This window comes from Glycine max, chromosome 3 (assembly GCF_000004515.6).
Source record: "Glycine max cultivar Williams 82 chromosome 3, Glycine_max_v4.0, whole genome shotgun sequence".
Lineage (NCBI taxonomy): Eukaryota > Viridiplantae > Streptophyta > Magnoliopsida > Fabales > Fabaceae > Glycine > Glycine max.
The window spans coordinates 37929543-37946387 of NC_016090.4; the positions used below are offsets into that span (position 1 = coordinate 37929543).

Here is a 16845-nt window from a genome sequence, read left to right on the forward strand (position 1 = left end):
ATGAATGAGGGTGATGAAATTAACTCGAAGGCAACTTATTATAACAGAAATATAATCTATTGATAAAAATATAGAGATTAATGTCTATATATTTTTATCCAATCATAAATCATTATTTAAATTATTTTAAAAGTTAATTAACTTATCATTAAATGATTATGCAGTATTTTTTTTTACAACTGTGAGTGTATTTTGAAAAATATATACATCAAAATGTATTAAATTCCTATTAACAAATTATTTTTGTTTGACAGACTATTAACAAAGTATTTTATGCCATGCTCATAACTAACAGCGAACGGTGAATGAAGCCAAATAAATTGGCGCCATTTCCCCAAAATAGCACTCTCTCTCTCTCCCAAACTCTCACCAATCAACTCGCGGTCACACGTTACGTTAGTGAGTGAGTGGCTGTCGTTTCCAAACCAATTGCAAAACCCCCATACCTTAAACATTCCGATCACTTTCCCTCAAAACAAAACCATTCATTCATTGTCTTCTTAAAATGTTTTGTTCCTTCGAACGATATGAGCAAGAACGCAACACCAAAGGACTCAGGCGACGAAACCGCGACCCACTTGGATTTTTTCAAGAAATTTAAACGCTTTAACCCTTTCGAGTCTTCCTTGGCCGTACTCGCCTTCTTCTTCGTCGCTTTTGTCTTCATTGCCAGCTTCTTCTACTTGGATTAAAAAGGCTTCCGCTCCAGGGCACTGCCACTGTCCTTCACTTGGATTTGTCCTCATCATCATCATCATCTGTTTCTTCTTCTTACCCAGTTCAGTTTCTGAGCCAAGATGGTGATAAGTGTGATGTCTTTGATGGGGATTGAGTTTGGGATGAGACCTATCCCCTTTACTATTCCGCAAATTGTTCATTCTTGGATCAAGGTTGTCGCTGCTCCCAGAATGGCAGGCCTGACGCTTTCTACACTAAATGGCGCTGGCAACCCAAAGATTGCAACTTGCCCAGGTTCTAACCCACCCCACCTTTTCCATTTTTCTCATTTGTTCTCTTTTCGAGTTTAATTCTACATTTTGGGTTGGTTGGTGCTGAAAAAATGAACACAAAAAGGTTATCTTTCGTTGGCTATCCATGTTCGTTTTGTTTTGGGGTTGGTTGGTATATATAAGAATAAGACAGTGCTGAAAAAATGAGGACAAAAAAGTAAACCTTGATTTTGGTTCGGTTCGGTTCGTATTTTTTCTCTGAACACAAAATGATTTTGGAATTTTGTATCGTTGTTGATTGCTTATGGGATCGCCCCCGTAACCCCGTTCATGCGGAGTATTTTGTACATGCCCCGAATTTGTTTTGTTTTCATGAACTGTCCTTTTTGTTTAACTTTGATTAACTGTGTTTGTTCTTTTTTTTTTTTTTTGGTTAACTTTGTGTGAATTGGAATGAAGGAAGTGCTTGTGCCTTTTGTGTTTAACTTTACTCGTATGAATTGGTATGAAGGAAATGTTTGTTCTTTTTTTTTTTTTTGTTTACTCCCAAATCAAAAATGATTTGTTGTTTCTTCCTTAGGAAAAAGAAAAACAGACACGGAGATATGACAATTTATTAAGTTGTTTTGGTGTTTCCTGCTCTTAACTGGACAGTTTGCTCTGTTTTTGTTTTGATTCTTCTTCGGTGCTTGTAAGGCTGTAACTATCTACTGTTGACTTACATCTGGGAAAGGACATATATTTAGGGAGTGTACTCTTGTTACAGATTTGATGCAAGGAAGATGTTGGAAATGCTACGGGACAAGCGACTAGTTTATGTTGGCGATTCGATTGGTCGGAACCAATGGGAATCACTCATTTGTATGCTCTTTTCGGCAATTGCAAATAAGGCTAGGGTCTACGAGGTTAATGGAAGTCAACTTACAAGGCACATGGGCTTCTTGGCATTCAATTTTGAAGATTTCAACTGTACCATTGAATACTACAAATCACGATTTCTTGTAGTACAGGGACGGCCTCCTTTTGGTGCACCTGATGGGGTAAGAATGACTTTGAGAGTGGATCATATGGTCTGGATTTCTCATAGTTGGAGAGATGCAGATGTGCTGATTCTCAATGCTGGACCTTGGTGGAACTTTCAGAAAACTGTCAGAATGTAAGGACTTTTTTATTTATCTGTTTTTATTCTTAAAAATTCAATCTTTGAGTGCCACCTTGTTTTGGCGTTTTAACAATGACGGGAAAGAAGGCACTAATCATGTGATACAGATACAGATTGTGCAAAAAAGGGATTTTCTTAGAGCATATTTGGATTAGCTTATTTGTGGGAAATAATTACATTTTTTTTGGAAGCTTTTGGGGAGATCTTAATTACATTGTTTCTGAATTGTTTTCCAGAAAAATATATTCGCCAAATGACATCGAGTGATCCATGTAACCAAACTCACACGTTGAGATAAGGCTTTGTGCTTGTTGTTGTATCTGGTGAGTCTCACTAGTTGATGCATCTAACTCTTGGCTAGTTTCCTTTATGATATAGGATTTTATTCTTAGTAACCAAAGAAATTAAGCTGTTTTAATTTCCTACAAAATGATTGTTTTGTAGAATTGTAGTGGTCTGCCGTTGTAGGTGAACATATATAGATGGGAACTTAGTTTTGGATGGTGAGTTTCAGGATATCTTGTACAAAAAAGAAAAAAATAATCAGAGATCCAAACTTGATTAGTCAGTCTCTCAGAAGGCATACATTTTTTGTTGTAAATTTCAAATGATGATCGGAGTCCATGATGTTGCTGGCTGTAGATTGTATATAGAGAGATTTTTTTTTATTATTGGTTAATTGTTTTTATCATACAAAAGTCAAATACCTTAGAGTAGTTGACTTCAAAAAATTTATCTAAAAAAAAAAGTGATATGAAAAAAAGTAGTATATTAGTATTAATTGTTTAACTTAAACGGTTATATAGAAGATTATTACGGCTCAATTTTCATACAAGCAATCTGGTTCAAGTTTCAAGATTTATTTGTATGTTCAATTTCCTTTGCATAATGCCTTTCGAAAAAAAAAAAAATCCTTTGCATAATACTTACGTACGAACCATATACATTAGTCTATAACTTTTCTTGGAATTGGCATTCTGCACTTTGAGTGAACTATACTCGGCAATGCCTTTGGTTAATCGCGTTTGAGCCTAAAAACTGGGCTTGCATGCCATTTCAATTGCGGTGTTTTTAAAATTATACTTAAAAAGTGATTATATTCAATAATACTGAAAACTAGTTGAGTTTTTGTTAATGCAACTTTTGAAAACTCAGGTGAGTTTAGTTGTCAATAATGATTTTTTCAATTTGACTTGGATTAGTTGGATCCTCAATATCGATACTAGAATATTGATGTTCCTAGAAAGAAAACCCATTTTTTTTTTAATATATCACGCAACCATTATTATTTCAAAATTCCCAAAAATATATCCAGGCAAGCGAGGCATTTTAATATTTTACCTTTTCCCTATTTTTGATGATTTTCTTTTCCCCTTCGGAAGTTTTAAAATCACGCAACTGATCTCTAACTCAACATGTAGACAGAATCATGTAAGTTTGAAGTTTGAACCCATGTTATGTACCATAAAAATAGGATTAAAAAAAATCATACTTTAGAAATGAAAGACGAAGTATTTTGACTTAGTTAAGGCATAATTATGGTACACTATATGGTATGCATTTGCATTACAATTACAAACTTACTAAGCCTTTCGGATGTAATCTTGAAAACCCAACTGTGTATGCATGTATGAATTTGGACAAGTGTCTGCGAAATTGATTGTGTAAAATTGATTTTTAATTGGCATAATTTGTTATGTTTTATTCTAAAAATAAGTTAATAGTATAAGCTACTTACCCTCTGTTTCGAAATCCATTTAGTAATAGATCTGAGTAAAGTTGAAGCACATAATTCTTGTTTCTGCGTCCATTTAAGAATTTTGACACGGATTTATTTGGACTCAGAAGTTAGATACACTTAAAAATTATTTCAAACTTTAAATGAGTTCTAAATTTAAAATCTCCCATTAGGTAAGTCACATAGTTCATATAATGTCATTCGACACAATTAAAATTTCAAAACATAAAACCAAACATGTGAAAATTTTAGAAAAATCACTTTAACTAGTTTTCAATAAAATTCTGGATGATCCATACGCGTACTATGACTTGACATACAAAACCTGTGCAATCGTCACGATAATTTATTATGATGGAAAGTTGAACGAACACCAAAGCTCAATGTTCAATTTCTAATCGTCAAATGGGTATTGCTCGTACTTGATTGTACAATCATAGAGCACAGAACGAGCCCCGATCCGTGGTGTCTGGCATGTGCTAAAGAAGGCCGTTTGAGCAGCACCAAGACATGTTTTGCAATCAGAGGATGTCAGATTAAGGTTACAAGTAGCATGTCCATAGGCATAGGCATTAGGATAGGGTGAAATGTTGTGGTAGTCATAATTCCTCTGTGCTGGTGTTTCTTCCTCTAACTCCCCTGAAGTGTACACCCCATTGTTGCAGAGAACGTTGATGATGCTGGTGTTGGGAACACTGTCAGCAACACAACACAGGCACAACAAACCAATTGCAATTGTTACGCATTTTGTTGGATTAATGCCCATCTTGCTTTGATTGAATTCTAGAACACGATGTGTTTTATCACCTTAATTTAGAGGCGTTTACTCTTATGTGAGGTGAGGTCCTTCATTGATTTTTTTGGTTTATCTGCTGGCTGCTGCTATATCTATGTTAATGTCTAATATTCAATACTAAACATTGTCCGTGTTACATCAGAATATTATTTGATATCCCACCACAAAGAATACAGGAAGATTAATTGGATGTGAAATAAGAAATCATAAGTAACTTTTGACTAAATTCAATAAGATTGTTTGGATGAGAAAAGGAAATTAAAAGAAAGAAAAAAACGAAATACTGATTTCTTTTATTATTTGAATGAAGATAACAAGAGAAAAAATATGAAGGAAAGAAAAATAATATATTAAGATAATTTAACCCATTACAATATAGAATAAACAAAATGTTTTTTTTTTCACACTCCCATCTCTGTTTTTCATAAATTCAATAAAGAATACTATACTATTAACTAAAATATGTGGAGTCCACGAACTTTTATTCTTTCCGTCAATCTTATCAGCTACATATAGTGCTATACCAAACAAGGTGAAATAACTTTAATTCTATGTTTTCTTTTGTGCATGCACTACCAAATGAAGTGTTGGAGAAAGTTTCAGGCGCTGTGCTTGATAACGTCATTTAGAGTCACGGACAGCTTAAAATTTGATCAAATAATTTGGAATGTTAAAACTTTGGATTTCAAATATATATATATATATATATATATATATATATTTACTCTAAATTTTATTTATATGTATGATAAAAGGCTATATCACTTTATAAACTAATAAAACTACTAATATATTTTATATTATTTAAAAGATTAAGTTCCCTTTTAAAAGCTGATTGAATCATATGAATTTGTGATATGACAGGGTGACAGGGTGACAGGATGTAGCGGAGGTTGCAAGTGGAGAAGTGCTGTGTATTGTTGCCGGCCATTTAAACTTTGGTATTTTGTGTTGATGAACGGATTCGTGACGTATCATTCAACCTCAATTGGTTTGTTTGTTCAATATGATAGAAGGTTAATTCTACAGAACCCCGTCCATTCATTTTGCTAATTTTTTTCAGATATTTTTATAAAAACTGTGTAAACATAACATTGCGTGAGTGATAGCATAAGCATGATGAAATATAAATACCTGTATAGACTAATATTTCTTTTTTTTAAAAGATACAGTATATAATATTATATTCTTACAAAATAATATGAAATAAAGTATAAATGAGTTATAAAGTATTATAGAAATAGCAATAGACATTGATGTACTCCTGAAAAAAAAATTTGATCCATTAGTTTTTTTTTGTCTTTATTGATCCATGATGAAATTAATTTTTTAATTTAATACATGAATATTTTTCTTGTAATTTTAAAGTAATATTCTCCGAATTAATTTCATAGTGAGAAAAAAAAAGTGTTTTGAGTCTAGGCCCTGTTTAGCAGTTATGACACTTCATTAATTTTTTTTCATTTTCATTAATACAAACACAGTTAAATACCTAATTGCATCTGACCTCGATTACTATACCTTGGATGATACACTCAAATACATATTTCTAATTCATGACCCAAAATTGGGAAGTGGTTTATACATACTATCATTGTATACAAAGTTGGTGTCTACGAAGACAATGAAGTTGTGGTGGTGCGAAAACCAGCAATGTCTCCTAGCTCCTCCACCTCTTTGACCAATTCCTCAACCTTCCCTACCACTTCCATGAGCAAGAACACGAAGCTAGCAATTGCTAGCACTTGGCAATCCTCAAGCTCCACCATTTTGGATGTGGAAATTATCAAGCTTAAATCTTCTCTGGCATTTTTCAACTGGTCCCAAATGTTGTCCTTTGCATCACATTTCCTCATTTGCTTCATGCTTTCACCAAGTTCTCGTAGAATATACACAACCTTCGTCTCAACTGCTTCGCATGTTTCTAAATGGACCCATTGTGACTGCCTCAAAGATGCCATGGGCTGACAAAAAAAGATTCATTGAACCCAAACAAGTGAGCCCATCAAATCTTATTTTTGTCGTTTTGCAACTTTATAAGATACCCTTATGACTTAGATATGGACCCAAAGAAAAGAATAATATTAACCTACCTCTTTTGATGCTTCAAGGCAGTGTCCTGCTGCAAGAATAAATGCAGCCAGTTCTCGAAGAACTTCACCAATCTTTAAGTACCTTCCCCAAGGGTAGGAAAATCCGAATTTTCCATGCCAGGGTTCCCATTTTGCGAAATTTGCCTGAAAGAAAAACACATTACTTAATATATAGTTTTTTTTTATTCAATTTTAAGAAAGATATCTAATTGAAAATCGACGTACCAATGATTCATCCTTTGACTTGGAGTTCAACACTGACTTGCAAACGTTGAAGCTAGCACGGGGTTGGTTTTCCTTTCCACTAACGATTTTGGTACATTCCCCAAAACAACCTACAATGAAAGAGGATAAATAAATTTCTCTCTGGCTTAGCTATAATATTGAATCCCATCCACACTTATTTATGTAAGAGTATATGGATCGGTTTGTACTGAAGAGTTACATCATTTACTGGTGTAGTTGTTGAATAATAACGATTTATCATCATGCATGATCGTTTATGCTAAATTTTGTAAAAATGGAATAATAATAAAAATATAATTAAAGCTACTTATCTTTCTATAGTTTAAATGTATATGTAATATCGATCTTGATATTATATATATATATATATATATATATATATATATATATAATATTAAATATATTTATACTGATATTAAATAAAAAATATTAAATGGGGTAAAAATACTTATGCAAGGCAAGACTTTGGCCTCTCTTAGTTTTTCTGTGTATATATATTGAAATAATAATAAGATTTATTTTTGTATATTATGTATTATGTGAAAAACCTTTTTTGTTAATAGATAAAAGAAAGTAGTTCATTTGAAGTGATTTCACCAACAATATTTGATTTAAAAATCTCTCTTCCCGGGACCCATCATATGATACAGGGGTCACATCCTGATTTTTGATACATTACGTAAATATTTGTGGCTAATATTTTTTAAATAACTTTTAAAAAAATCAAGTTATTAGTAAAAATACAATTATTCCTAAGGAAATTCAGACTATGTATTTCATTCATGTTGACTAGAAAAAATTACTAAAGATGAGCTCGTAGTATATACCTTGAATTGTATTGGCAAGGTCCAGGAATGTTGAGACTGTGGAATCGTGAAGTTCATCGCTGGCCCACAAAGGGAAGACGAACAAAGTCACACAAACGCACACAATGAAGCCCATTAGTATATTCAAGAGACGCTCCCTGGCTAATTCCCACACTTTCACATCCCCACGTACGCCAGAAACCACAACTAGATTGAAAGTCAGCATGAATATCATTACCCCATAATCGTATCTTTTCTTTATGCTTGGAACCAGTCGAAGATATGTAGCTACTGATCCTGAAATTAACCATAACGCATAATGTTCAAACACCAACAGCATTAACTAGTTACTGCTAACTATAATGCTTGTTGGTTCCATTTCTGAGTGAAATCATACTCAATTTTCTCAAGTAAGGTACGAATTTTTTGTTGTGGATTAAAAAAGATGTGATTAAAAGAATTTTTTTTACTAAAATTAATCAATGAAGTTTTTGAAAAAGAAATTAGTTATGAGTAAAACTATGAATCACTCCACCAATGTTACAATGACTTCCCAAAAAAAGAACTAGCTACTACTAGAAGCCTAGAACATTAATTATAAGAGATATTATTTATCAAAAGCTCACCAAATATAAATACTGAAGCACCGATTATAATTGAGTTGCCAACCCTGCCAATTCCAATGCTTTGGGCAAAAACTGCTGCCAAGCAACCTAGTCCTCCTCCTATAATAGTTCCTAGTCCACGATTGAAGCCCTTTCCTAGTGTGGCTCCTGAAGTGTTTGATCAAATTAATATATGTACATTAGTTTCATTTTTTGCAATGAATAATAAGAGTTAATTGAATTGAATGTTGCTGAAAGTACGTACCTGCAGAGAATTCAAACATGACTACAACTGTCATGATAGCCCACATTGCATTTTCTCCAACTTGCTTAAAGAGAGGGTTCAAGAGGTATAGGAGTGAAACCAAAACCAAGGAGATTCCCACTTTGATGCAGTGGATTATCTTCCTCGTGTCATGGCCACCACTTTGCACCTGCTTGTGTCTGGGATTGGAAGAAGTAATGGAGACACAGTGGACTTCATTTTTCCCAAGATGGGAAATAATGGGTGGAAGTTGAAATTGGAATGTTTTATTCTCTTTTGATGAACGAATCATATTCTCTTCTCCATTTGTAATGGCTATTACGTGTGTGGATTCCATTTTTGTCTTTACTCTCTCAGTTCCTTTCCCTTTTCCTTCTAGGAATTTTATATCTCATTCTCTTGGGGAAACTCTATTTGGACAGATATCCAATTTATACTATGGCATATAAGTGGAGACTGATGGTGATGGGAGATCAAACTCTAATTTCTATAGGATCCAACAAATGCTACGACGACATTTATTAATTTGCCTAAAATTATTAAATGATACTATTGATTCCTTTTCTTCTGGACCTATTAAAATCTAGATTTAGATTCACACTAAAGGAAAAAGCTAATCCATTAACTTAATACATTAAATATTTGGACGGAAAATATTATTATTAATAATGATCTTACCTGACTCAAATTGGATTGTCTCACTTTTGATCCAGGTAAAAACAAATTACCATAATTAAGTTTAATAGTAGCTCATCATTTTTTAACCTTACATCGAATACATATAACCGCAAAGCATAGGATCTAATATACAATTAATAGAAATCAAAGGATTAATTTTCAAATGTATTTCTTGTTAGAAAATAAAATAAAATAAAAGAAGTAAATAAGAAAAAAAAAATGCAAAGCCTTCAATTAGATGACAAAATAATAATAGCAATATAATTTTAATTGACCCCACATGAATTAACAATGCACTATATCATATAATAAACACAAGGAAAAAATAAATTAGGAAAAGAAATAATTAGTCTGGGTTGAAGCGCGCAAATGTTATCCTTAGAGAGAAAACGTCCCAAGTAGGAAAATCTGATATACGACAATCCATTAGTTCTGATCGTGTGCAGCGAAAGGATCCCCAAATCTTTTGAACACAAATGCTTTTGCTCTCAAAAAATTTTTATAAAAGAAAGAAAGAGAAAAGTTTAGGGAGAAAGAAATCGGCTTGTGATTGTGTTGTGTGTTTTCTAGAGAGGAAGAAAAATATATATAAACATAGACCTCCTTATGCAACAATAAGATATGATCGTTGAAAATAAGATATGACCGTTGAAAATCAGCTTACAAGTGTCAAAACAAACAAGACAAATTATTGACTCATCAACACAAAATCTTAAAAAAATAAAAAATCTAATTTTACGTAACAGATTCTAAAATAAATATTTTATTTTATAAAATAAAATTAATATAAATAATATATATATATTTATAAATTTTAAATTATAATACAAATATTTACTAACATTTCTCATGTCTCAACAGCAAAGAATCATTATCATGTTTTTTATAGAAAAATAATGTAAATAGAGACATCGAGTATATTTTTTAATTTCCATACTCTTAACTTCTTTCAAACACTAACTTAACTGTCCAAGTCTTTATATACATCATGGAAGTTTGACGCGTAAAGACTGAAAATATTCTATTAGAAATTTAGAATAGTTCTTCCCTTTAAATTGGTATTGAATACCTATAAATCTCTTGCTCTTCTTTTTGTCATGAATTTCAGATAATTTCCATCTAATACTAACAAGTATGTTAAGAAAATGTTATAAAATGTATCATTATTCCTCGTGAATTGTGAAGCACGAAATTAGTGGACGTCCAACCCCAAATACAAGACATGACTATTAGAGAATGAAATGAAACAAGTTCCGAGATGATATCTTTTATGCACATTATACCCTCGTTTGGAAGCAGTAGGGCGTCCTTACTTAGTGACCTTAGTGGAACACGCATATTTGCAAACAGACTTAGTGTACCTTATGAGGGGAATAGTGGTCCTCTATCTAGAACAAATAAAATTACCTTTAAATTTAATTACTTTCTGTTTCTTTAAATAAAATATACTAATACTTAATTATTGATCAAGAGAAAAAACGATACCATTACAAAGAAAGAAAGTTTTTTTACTGAGATATGGTTTTCAAATAGATAGATGAACATGAATAGAAGAAATCATCCAAAGCTTTAACACGCCCCTTATCTTATTGTGCGGAATTCCGTATAGTAGGGATATACTTATCTGATGGCCTAATGGGATAGCTAGCTAAAAATGTAGACCTAAAATGACCCCCACTAAGGCATGCAGTCTAATAGATGTTGCTCACAGAAATACCACGACCCGACACTACAATGCTCACAACTTTCTGAAACTTTCTGATTAATTGTTATGCGAACCTAGTGGATCAGCCAGATGTTTGTCTTTTTTTTTTTCTTCTTCTTCTTCTTTTCTAAACAGCCAGATATTTGTAATATGTACAAACAATTCAACATATTATCATATTTTGGGTGACCTTCTGGTCAAGAATGTCTATCATGATCAGGAATGCGTAAAAATGCGAAGAACTACGTGAACCACTATAATATGTATGCCTTAATTTGCCTTGGTCGGGAATAATTCTAATTAATATTATTTTTTTACAACCAGGAGGACTTCTTATTCATCCATTCGCCTATTTTGGGAAAAGTGGATTGATATTTATTTTTATCCCACTCAACAATTCAATTCTATTTTATTGTTTCAAGCAATTTTGAGCAAAAAGAAAACTGAGAAAGTATTAAAAAAATGTAAATTTTTGCACAAAAAAGAGAAAGATGGGAAGAGAAAAGGAAAAAAAAAGTAGAATTTACTTCTTTTTTTTTATATTGTGATATAAAATTCTACATTGTTAATCAAATAAAACTAGATATGATTAACTTTTAAACTAATTAGTATAAAGTTAAAGTTAATAATTTTAATTACATATCAAATACATAATTACATGAAAGTATACGGATAAAAAAGTCACATGAAAGTATATTCCAATTAAATAAGTGTAACATAAAAACATTTTTGGGAAAAGTATGTTTGAGGTCGTTTCTGTAAAATTCAATAAATATTAAAAATAAAACATAATTATTTTTGGTATGGAGCGAGTAATATTTAAGATTATTGGTTCAACATAAACTTACCAACTATAGTTGTAAATAGGAATCTTCAATTATTATTTTTTTTAAAAAAAAGGGTCATCCATCCCTCTCCCACTTAATTCATTTTTGGGTTGACTTATAAACTAGATGTAAAGCTAGATCTTCACAAATTATTTTTAAATTAAAAATGGGTCATTTCACTCCCACATAATTTATTTTTGGGTTGACCTGTATCATCACACTACCTACAAATTAACTTATCAGTTATCACACTTTGTGCAACTTTTCACGGTATGTGATCAAAATGGTTTATTATTTCCTTTATATATATGAATTGCAGTAAATTACATTTGTTTGAATTTTTATTTTTTTTATTTATAATTAAAAATATTATATTTACTTTATTTTTTTAAAATATTTATATAAAAATAATAAAATATCCTTTTCATAATTTTTCTTACTAATAATTAAAAATAAGAAATTAAACAAAAATAATGTATTTTTTATAATTATTAATAAATAAAAATGAAATAAACTTTCATAAACCATGCATCATATGGGCCTGAGGAATATGAGGACTGGGGGCATCAATTTTGTAATTATGCAAATCCATATTATGTCGCGGAACAAAATCGTAAATCGGGAGAAGTGGAGAATATAGTCTTGCAATATGGTATTCGATCGGTACCTGAGTTGTGCAGATACATATAACATCAGTTGTATAAGGGACCTCACCCTGTCATCCATCAAACTTTTGTAGCATTATTTTAGAGTGCCACTGCTACCCATATAAATGCCGCAGCAGTACTTTTTTAAAATAAATTAAGAACAACTCATTATCATATACTAATAGATTTACAACCACCAACGTACCTGTTCAATCAACAACTGAGATAAACCTTCATTTCATAAAATTAAAACAAGGACCATAATTATTATAATAAAAAGTAAAGATAATACCATAATCAATATATAATATCATACCCAATATATTAAAAATAAACAACAAAATTAGGAGTTTTTATTGGTTAATCCCATCAAACCAAATCAATTAAGTTGGTTTCTTTCTTTTCTTCTTTGGTTGGATCAGATCCGAACATACCAACAAGACTTAATTTTTTTACTTAATTACTGTTTTAGTCCTTGACTTTGGATTTGTGTTTATTTTAGTCTTTAAAATTTAAAAAAGCTTTTTTTAGTCCTTGAATTTTGAAAAATTAATTTTTTTAGTTCCTGAGATAATGAATTTGACACTTTGTGGTGATTTTTAAATATTTTGTGACAGATTTTTTTTATCACTTTGTGATAGTTTTGAAATACAAATTCAAGTGACTAAAAAGTAAAAATTAGTTTAAAACAGTTAAAATTCGTCACAAATTCGTCACAAAATGTTAATTTATTATGTCAAAAATTAAAAAAAAATATTTTTAAATTTCAGAAACTAAAAGAAGAACATATCCCAAATTTAAGAGCTAAAATAGTAATTAAGCCATATTTTTTTATGACTAAGGAGACCTGAATACATATAAGATGTGTTTTTTCTTCTTTAATATTAGCAACTCACTTAATATTTCACATAAAATCTGAAGTCAAACTTGGATCACTTAATTTAAGGACACAAATTATTATTATTGTGTCAATCATTGTCTGTAAAAATATGAAGTATTAGGTTTATGTTTCACATAAACCTAATCCATTTTTTAAAATTTCATTTTTGCTGTTTTTTTACGAGCTATACGCCCTAAACTTAGATTTTAAATATTTTGCTCCCTCTCCGGGACTTCATATTCAGTGCTTTTAGCACTATCAAAAGGTGGTACTTTTTTTTTCTCCAAAGACAACAAAAATAAAATCTACTTTCTGCACATTACCTTGCCAGCATCAGTACAATTGACACCTTGAATGCTTCACAAAGGGAAAACATCAATATCAAGTACGGAACGTGAATTGGTTAATAATTTTTTTTAGTTCGAATTGTTGGTATTCAAAAGTTACATTTTGTTTTGTTTTCTCACTTAAACAAAAAAGAAATTACATTTTGAGTCCTATTAATTTGTATTAAATCGAGTAAATTTATTTTAAAATAAATATTTGATAATATTTATTTTGTTTGTAAAAGTTGAATTCATAATTTCATTAATTAAAAGAAAAGTAAATTTCTGATCACTGAAAGTAACATGAGTTAGTGCAGTGGTATATAATTTCATGGTGAAAAGCATGCACTAAAACTTTAGGGCTTAATGTGTACTATATCTGTACGTCCATGCTAGGGTCAACACACAAATGAGATACGTGCACGCGTTAGCTATGTTGGCCGCTAACTTTTTGAAATAAGAAATAAAGTAAAAGAAAAAAGAGTGCAAAGTAGTGAAATGAAAGGATTCACTTGTTTAATTTAATTAAATGTGAGATATAAGCCTTATGTAAGGTTCAGCTTCTGTGAGTGTTTGCCCTGTTTATATTGTCATTAGATGCATATCATAGTGGCAGAATTCGGTCTGTCTTAAAATTCCACCCACCCAAGAGCAAAATTAATGTAAAATCTATTAATATAAGACACATGGATTCAATGGCGCGCCTCTTTTTTCCAAACTTGGTCTATCTTAATCTCAATCAATTTAGCATCGACATTTTTTCATGAATTTCATACAAAATCATCATTCCCTCACAAACATAAATTCGAAAAAATGGCTCTTTTTTTTTCTTTCAAAATTACAAATGGTTACGTGGAAATTTTAATTTCTTAGGATCCATTTATTTCTATTTTCACTTTTAATTTACAAAATTGTCAACTTATTTTCAATATTTTTAAATATTTGTACAAGATATAGCGAAAACAACTATTTTCCTGTTTTCTCTGTTGTTTACACATTTTAGAAGATAGGAAACATATTAAAAATAAGGTGATGGATTTATAAATTAAAAATGAAAATGGAAGTAAACATACTTTTATATTGTCTTTTCATATCAATTTTCAATATTTTCACAACCACCAAATAATATTGTAATGTTTTGTGGGACTACAATGGATACAGGTGGGTATTCCATCGATAAAATGAGTCGATGTTTGAGTCTCAAGTTCTACTATTTTTTGTCTAATAGATTTAAAATAATTCAACTATATATTTTTAATGAGAACAAGCAAAACATATATAAGGATGTTATTGCATTGAATCTAACTTTTGTACTAGTACGCATATATAAGATTGATTGACTACTTCATCGGACTAGAAAGAATGTGATTATATGTCGTTTAGAACGAACTTTTGGAAAGGTCCAATCCTCAAGGTGTGATTTTCTGAAATTCTATAGCACCGTTTAATTAATTTCACCATATACTTGTTTGACATGCCCACAAAGCAATCACACTAGTCACTAGGATATCATGAACACCCAAAGGTTCTTGAGGCATGTTCTAAAGTAATTCCAAGAGATAGTACGTCTAATCATATTTAAGACTTAACGTCTTCCTAGAAACTCCTATATAAACACTTTGCATGGCACATCACATTTTGCATTCTAACATAAAGTACCTAGGACAACAAAACTACATTCGTTGATCTAGGGAAAAATAGTAGACATCTTATGACTATTTTCATCTCACACCGAAATGCAATTGCTAATTATTAACACCAACATACTTGGGTTGGTAATCACCATTCCTAAGAACAACCACTTCCTCTATAAAGATTAAGACTCTGTCCACCCACAAGTATCTTCTCCTGATCCTATTACTCTACCCAAATTTCATATTGAAGTTATATTGTAAACGTTATCACTTTGTTTACCATATAGACTTGCGCTCAACTACTATTAGAGTAACAAATCACTGAGAAAATAACTTTAAGAGTGAGCCTACTATTTGGAACACATATGATATCGATATCTATGTGAATACAACACAAGCACATATTACATGCATGTGTATTTCTTTGGTGGGTTTAATATACGATTAAGCTTTAGTTTATAAATAAAAACGAAACATCTAAATAAATTAGTATTTAAAAAAATTAAAGAGTACAAAATTTATTAGTTTCATTCATTTTTTTCTAATAAGATATTTTTTTGTTTGGTTATGAACGCCCTTGATTACTAGTGTTTGACACCTCGGAACATATATATGCTACCTACTTGCGAAGATAAGCTTAATTGATAAAGAACCAGACCACTTTGAAAGTTGAACTTTCTGACGAGGACTTTGAGCCCGTCTACGTGTGCAACCCCATAATTCTGAATATGACAAGACACTGAGTGCATGTAACCTACAGAAAATTATGTTCACTTATAATTGTAAAGTTGCATGAATAGTTCAAGCAACAATTTATATAATGCACGCCTTTTTCACCTCAAAATTGAAATAGTCATCATCTGCCAAATTTATATATACAGATAAATTTTTAAAAATTAATAACCTTTTGAATTTTTTTTTCTGTATTAACTTCTACTAGTAGTTTATAAAATTAGTGTTTTTAATAAATTAATAAGGTAATTTTTTAAGGCTTAAATATTGTTCTCACATTTTTTAAAATTTTATCTTAGTCTCTAATATTTTATAAAAAATTTCAAGTCCCTAATAAATTTATTTTTGCTTATAAAAAATTATTTTGATAGCTCTACAGGGACAAAATTTTTAAAATAAATATTAAGAACTAAAAATAAAATTCAGAAATTTATCAATAACCAATAATATTTTTAAGTCATTTTAAAGATCTTTATATAATATAGTCCAATCAATATCATCAATTAATATTTTTAATATAATTTAATAAAATATAAAAATGCCATATTTAATTTTAATCTCGATAAAATGGACGAGTTTTGATTTTCGTTCCTTATAAATTATAATTTTTTCTTTACTTTTCATTTCTCAAAAAGTTGGCAAGTTATGTTTTGTCTCTACTAGTATGTAACATTGGTTAATTAGCTATGTATGGCCATCCTAGGTGACACTCACTAATGTCTTTAGTACCATGTCAACATGATATCTCTAAAAAA

At 30.7% G+C, this 16845-nt stretch overlaps 2 protein-coding genes and 1 pseudogene across 2 annotated transcripts; 1 reads left to right on the top strand and 2 right to left on the bottom strand.

Moving 5' to 3' along the window:
• LOC100801672 (protein trichome birefringence-like 10) lies at positions 1-3318 on the top strand (annotated as a pseudogene).
• Positions 3319-4244: 926 nt separating this feature from the next.
• LOC102663458 (antifungal protein ginkbilobin-like protein) lies at positions 4245-4616 on the bottom strand. Its single transcript, XM_006577629.3, has one exon. It carries the CDS (start codon positions 4614-4616, stop codon positions 4245-4247), a length of 372 nt encoding a protein of 123 aa, XP_006577692.1.
• Positions 4617-6083: 1467 nt separating this feature from the next.
• ALMT6 (aluminum-activated malate transporter family protein) lies at positions 6084-9046 on the bottom strand. Its single transcript, XM_003520515.4, has 6 exons — positions 8662-9046; positions 8418-8564; positions 7813-8088; positions 6965-7074; positions 6740-6883; positions 6084-6610 (listed from the first exon to the last, which is right to left on the bottom strand). The coding sequence occupies exons 1-6, from the start codon at positions 8996-8998 to the stop codon at positions 6260-6262; spliced, it is 1365 nt and encodes a 454-aa protein (XP_003520563.1). The 5' UTR covers positions 8999-9046; the 3' UTR covers positions 6084-6259.
• Positions 9047-16845: the final 7799 nt, after the last annotated feature.

Coding starts and splice junctions, on each gene's coding strand:
- LOC102663458 (XM_006577629.3), bottom strand. CDS start 4,616: ATGGGCATTAATCCAACAAAATGCGTAACAATTGCAATTGGTTTGTTG.
- ALMT6 (XM_003520515.4), bottom strand. CDS start 8,998: ATGGAATCCACACACGTAATAGCCATTACAAATGGAGAAGAGAATATG. Junction 8,565..8,661: donor CATGTTTGAATTCTCTGCAG/GTACGTACTTTC, acceptor CAAACACTTCAG/GAGCCACACTAGGAAAGGGC. Junction 8,089..8,417: donor TGCTTCAGTATTTATATTTG/GTGAGCTTTTGA, acceptor GGTTAATTTCAG/GATCAGTAGCTACATATCTT.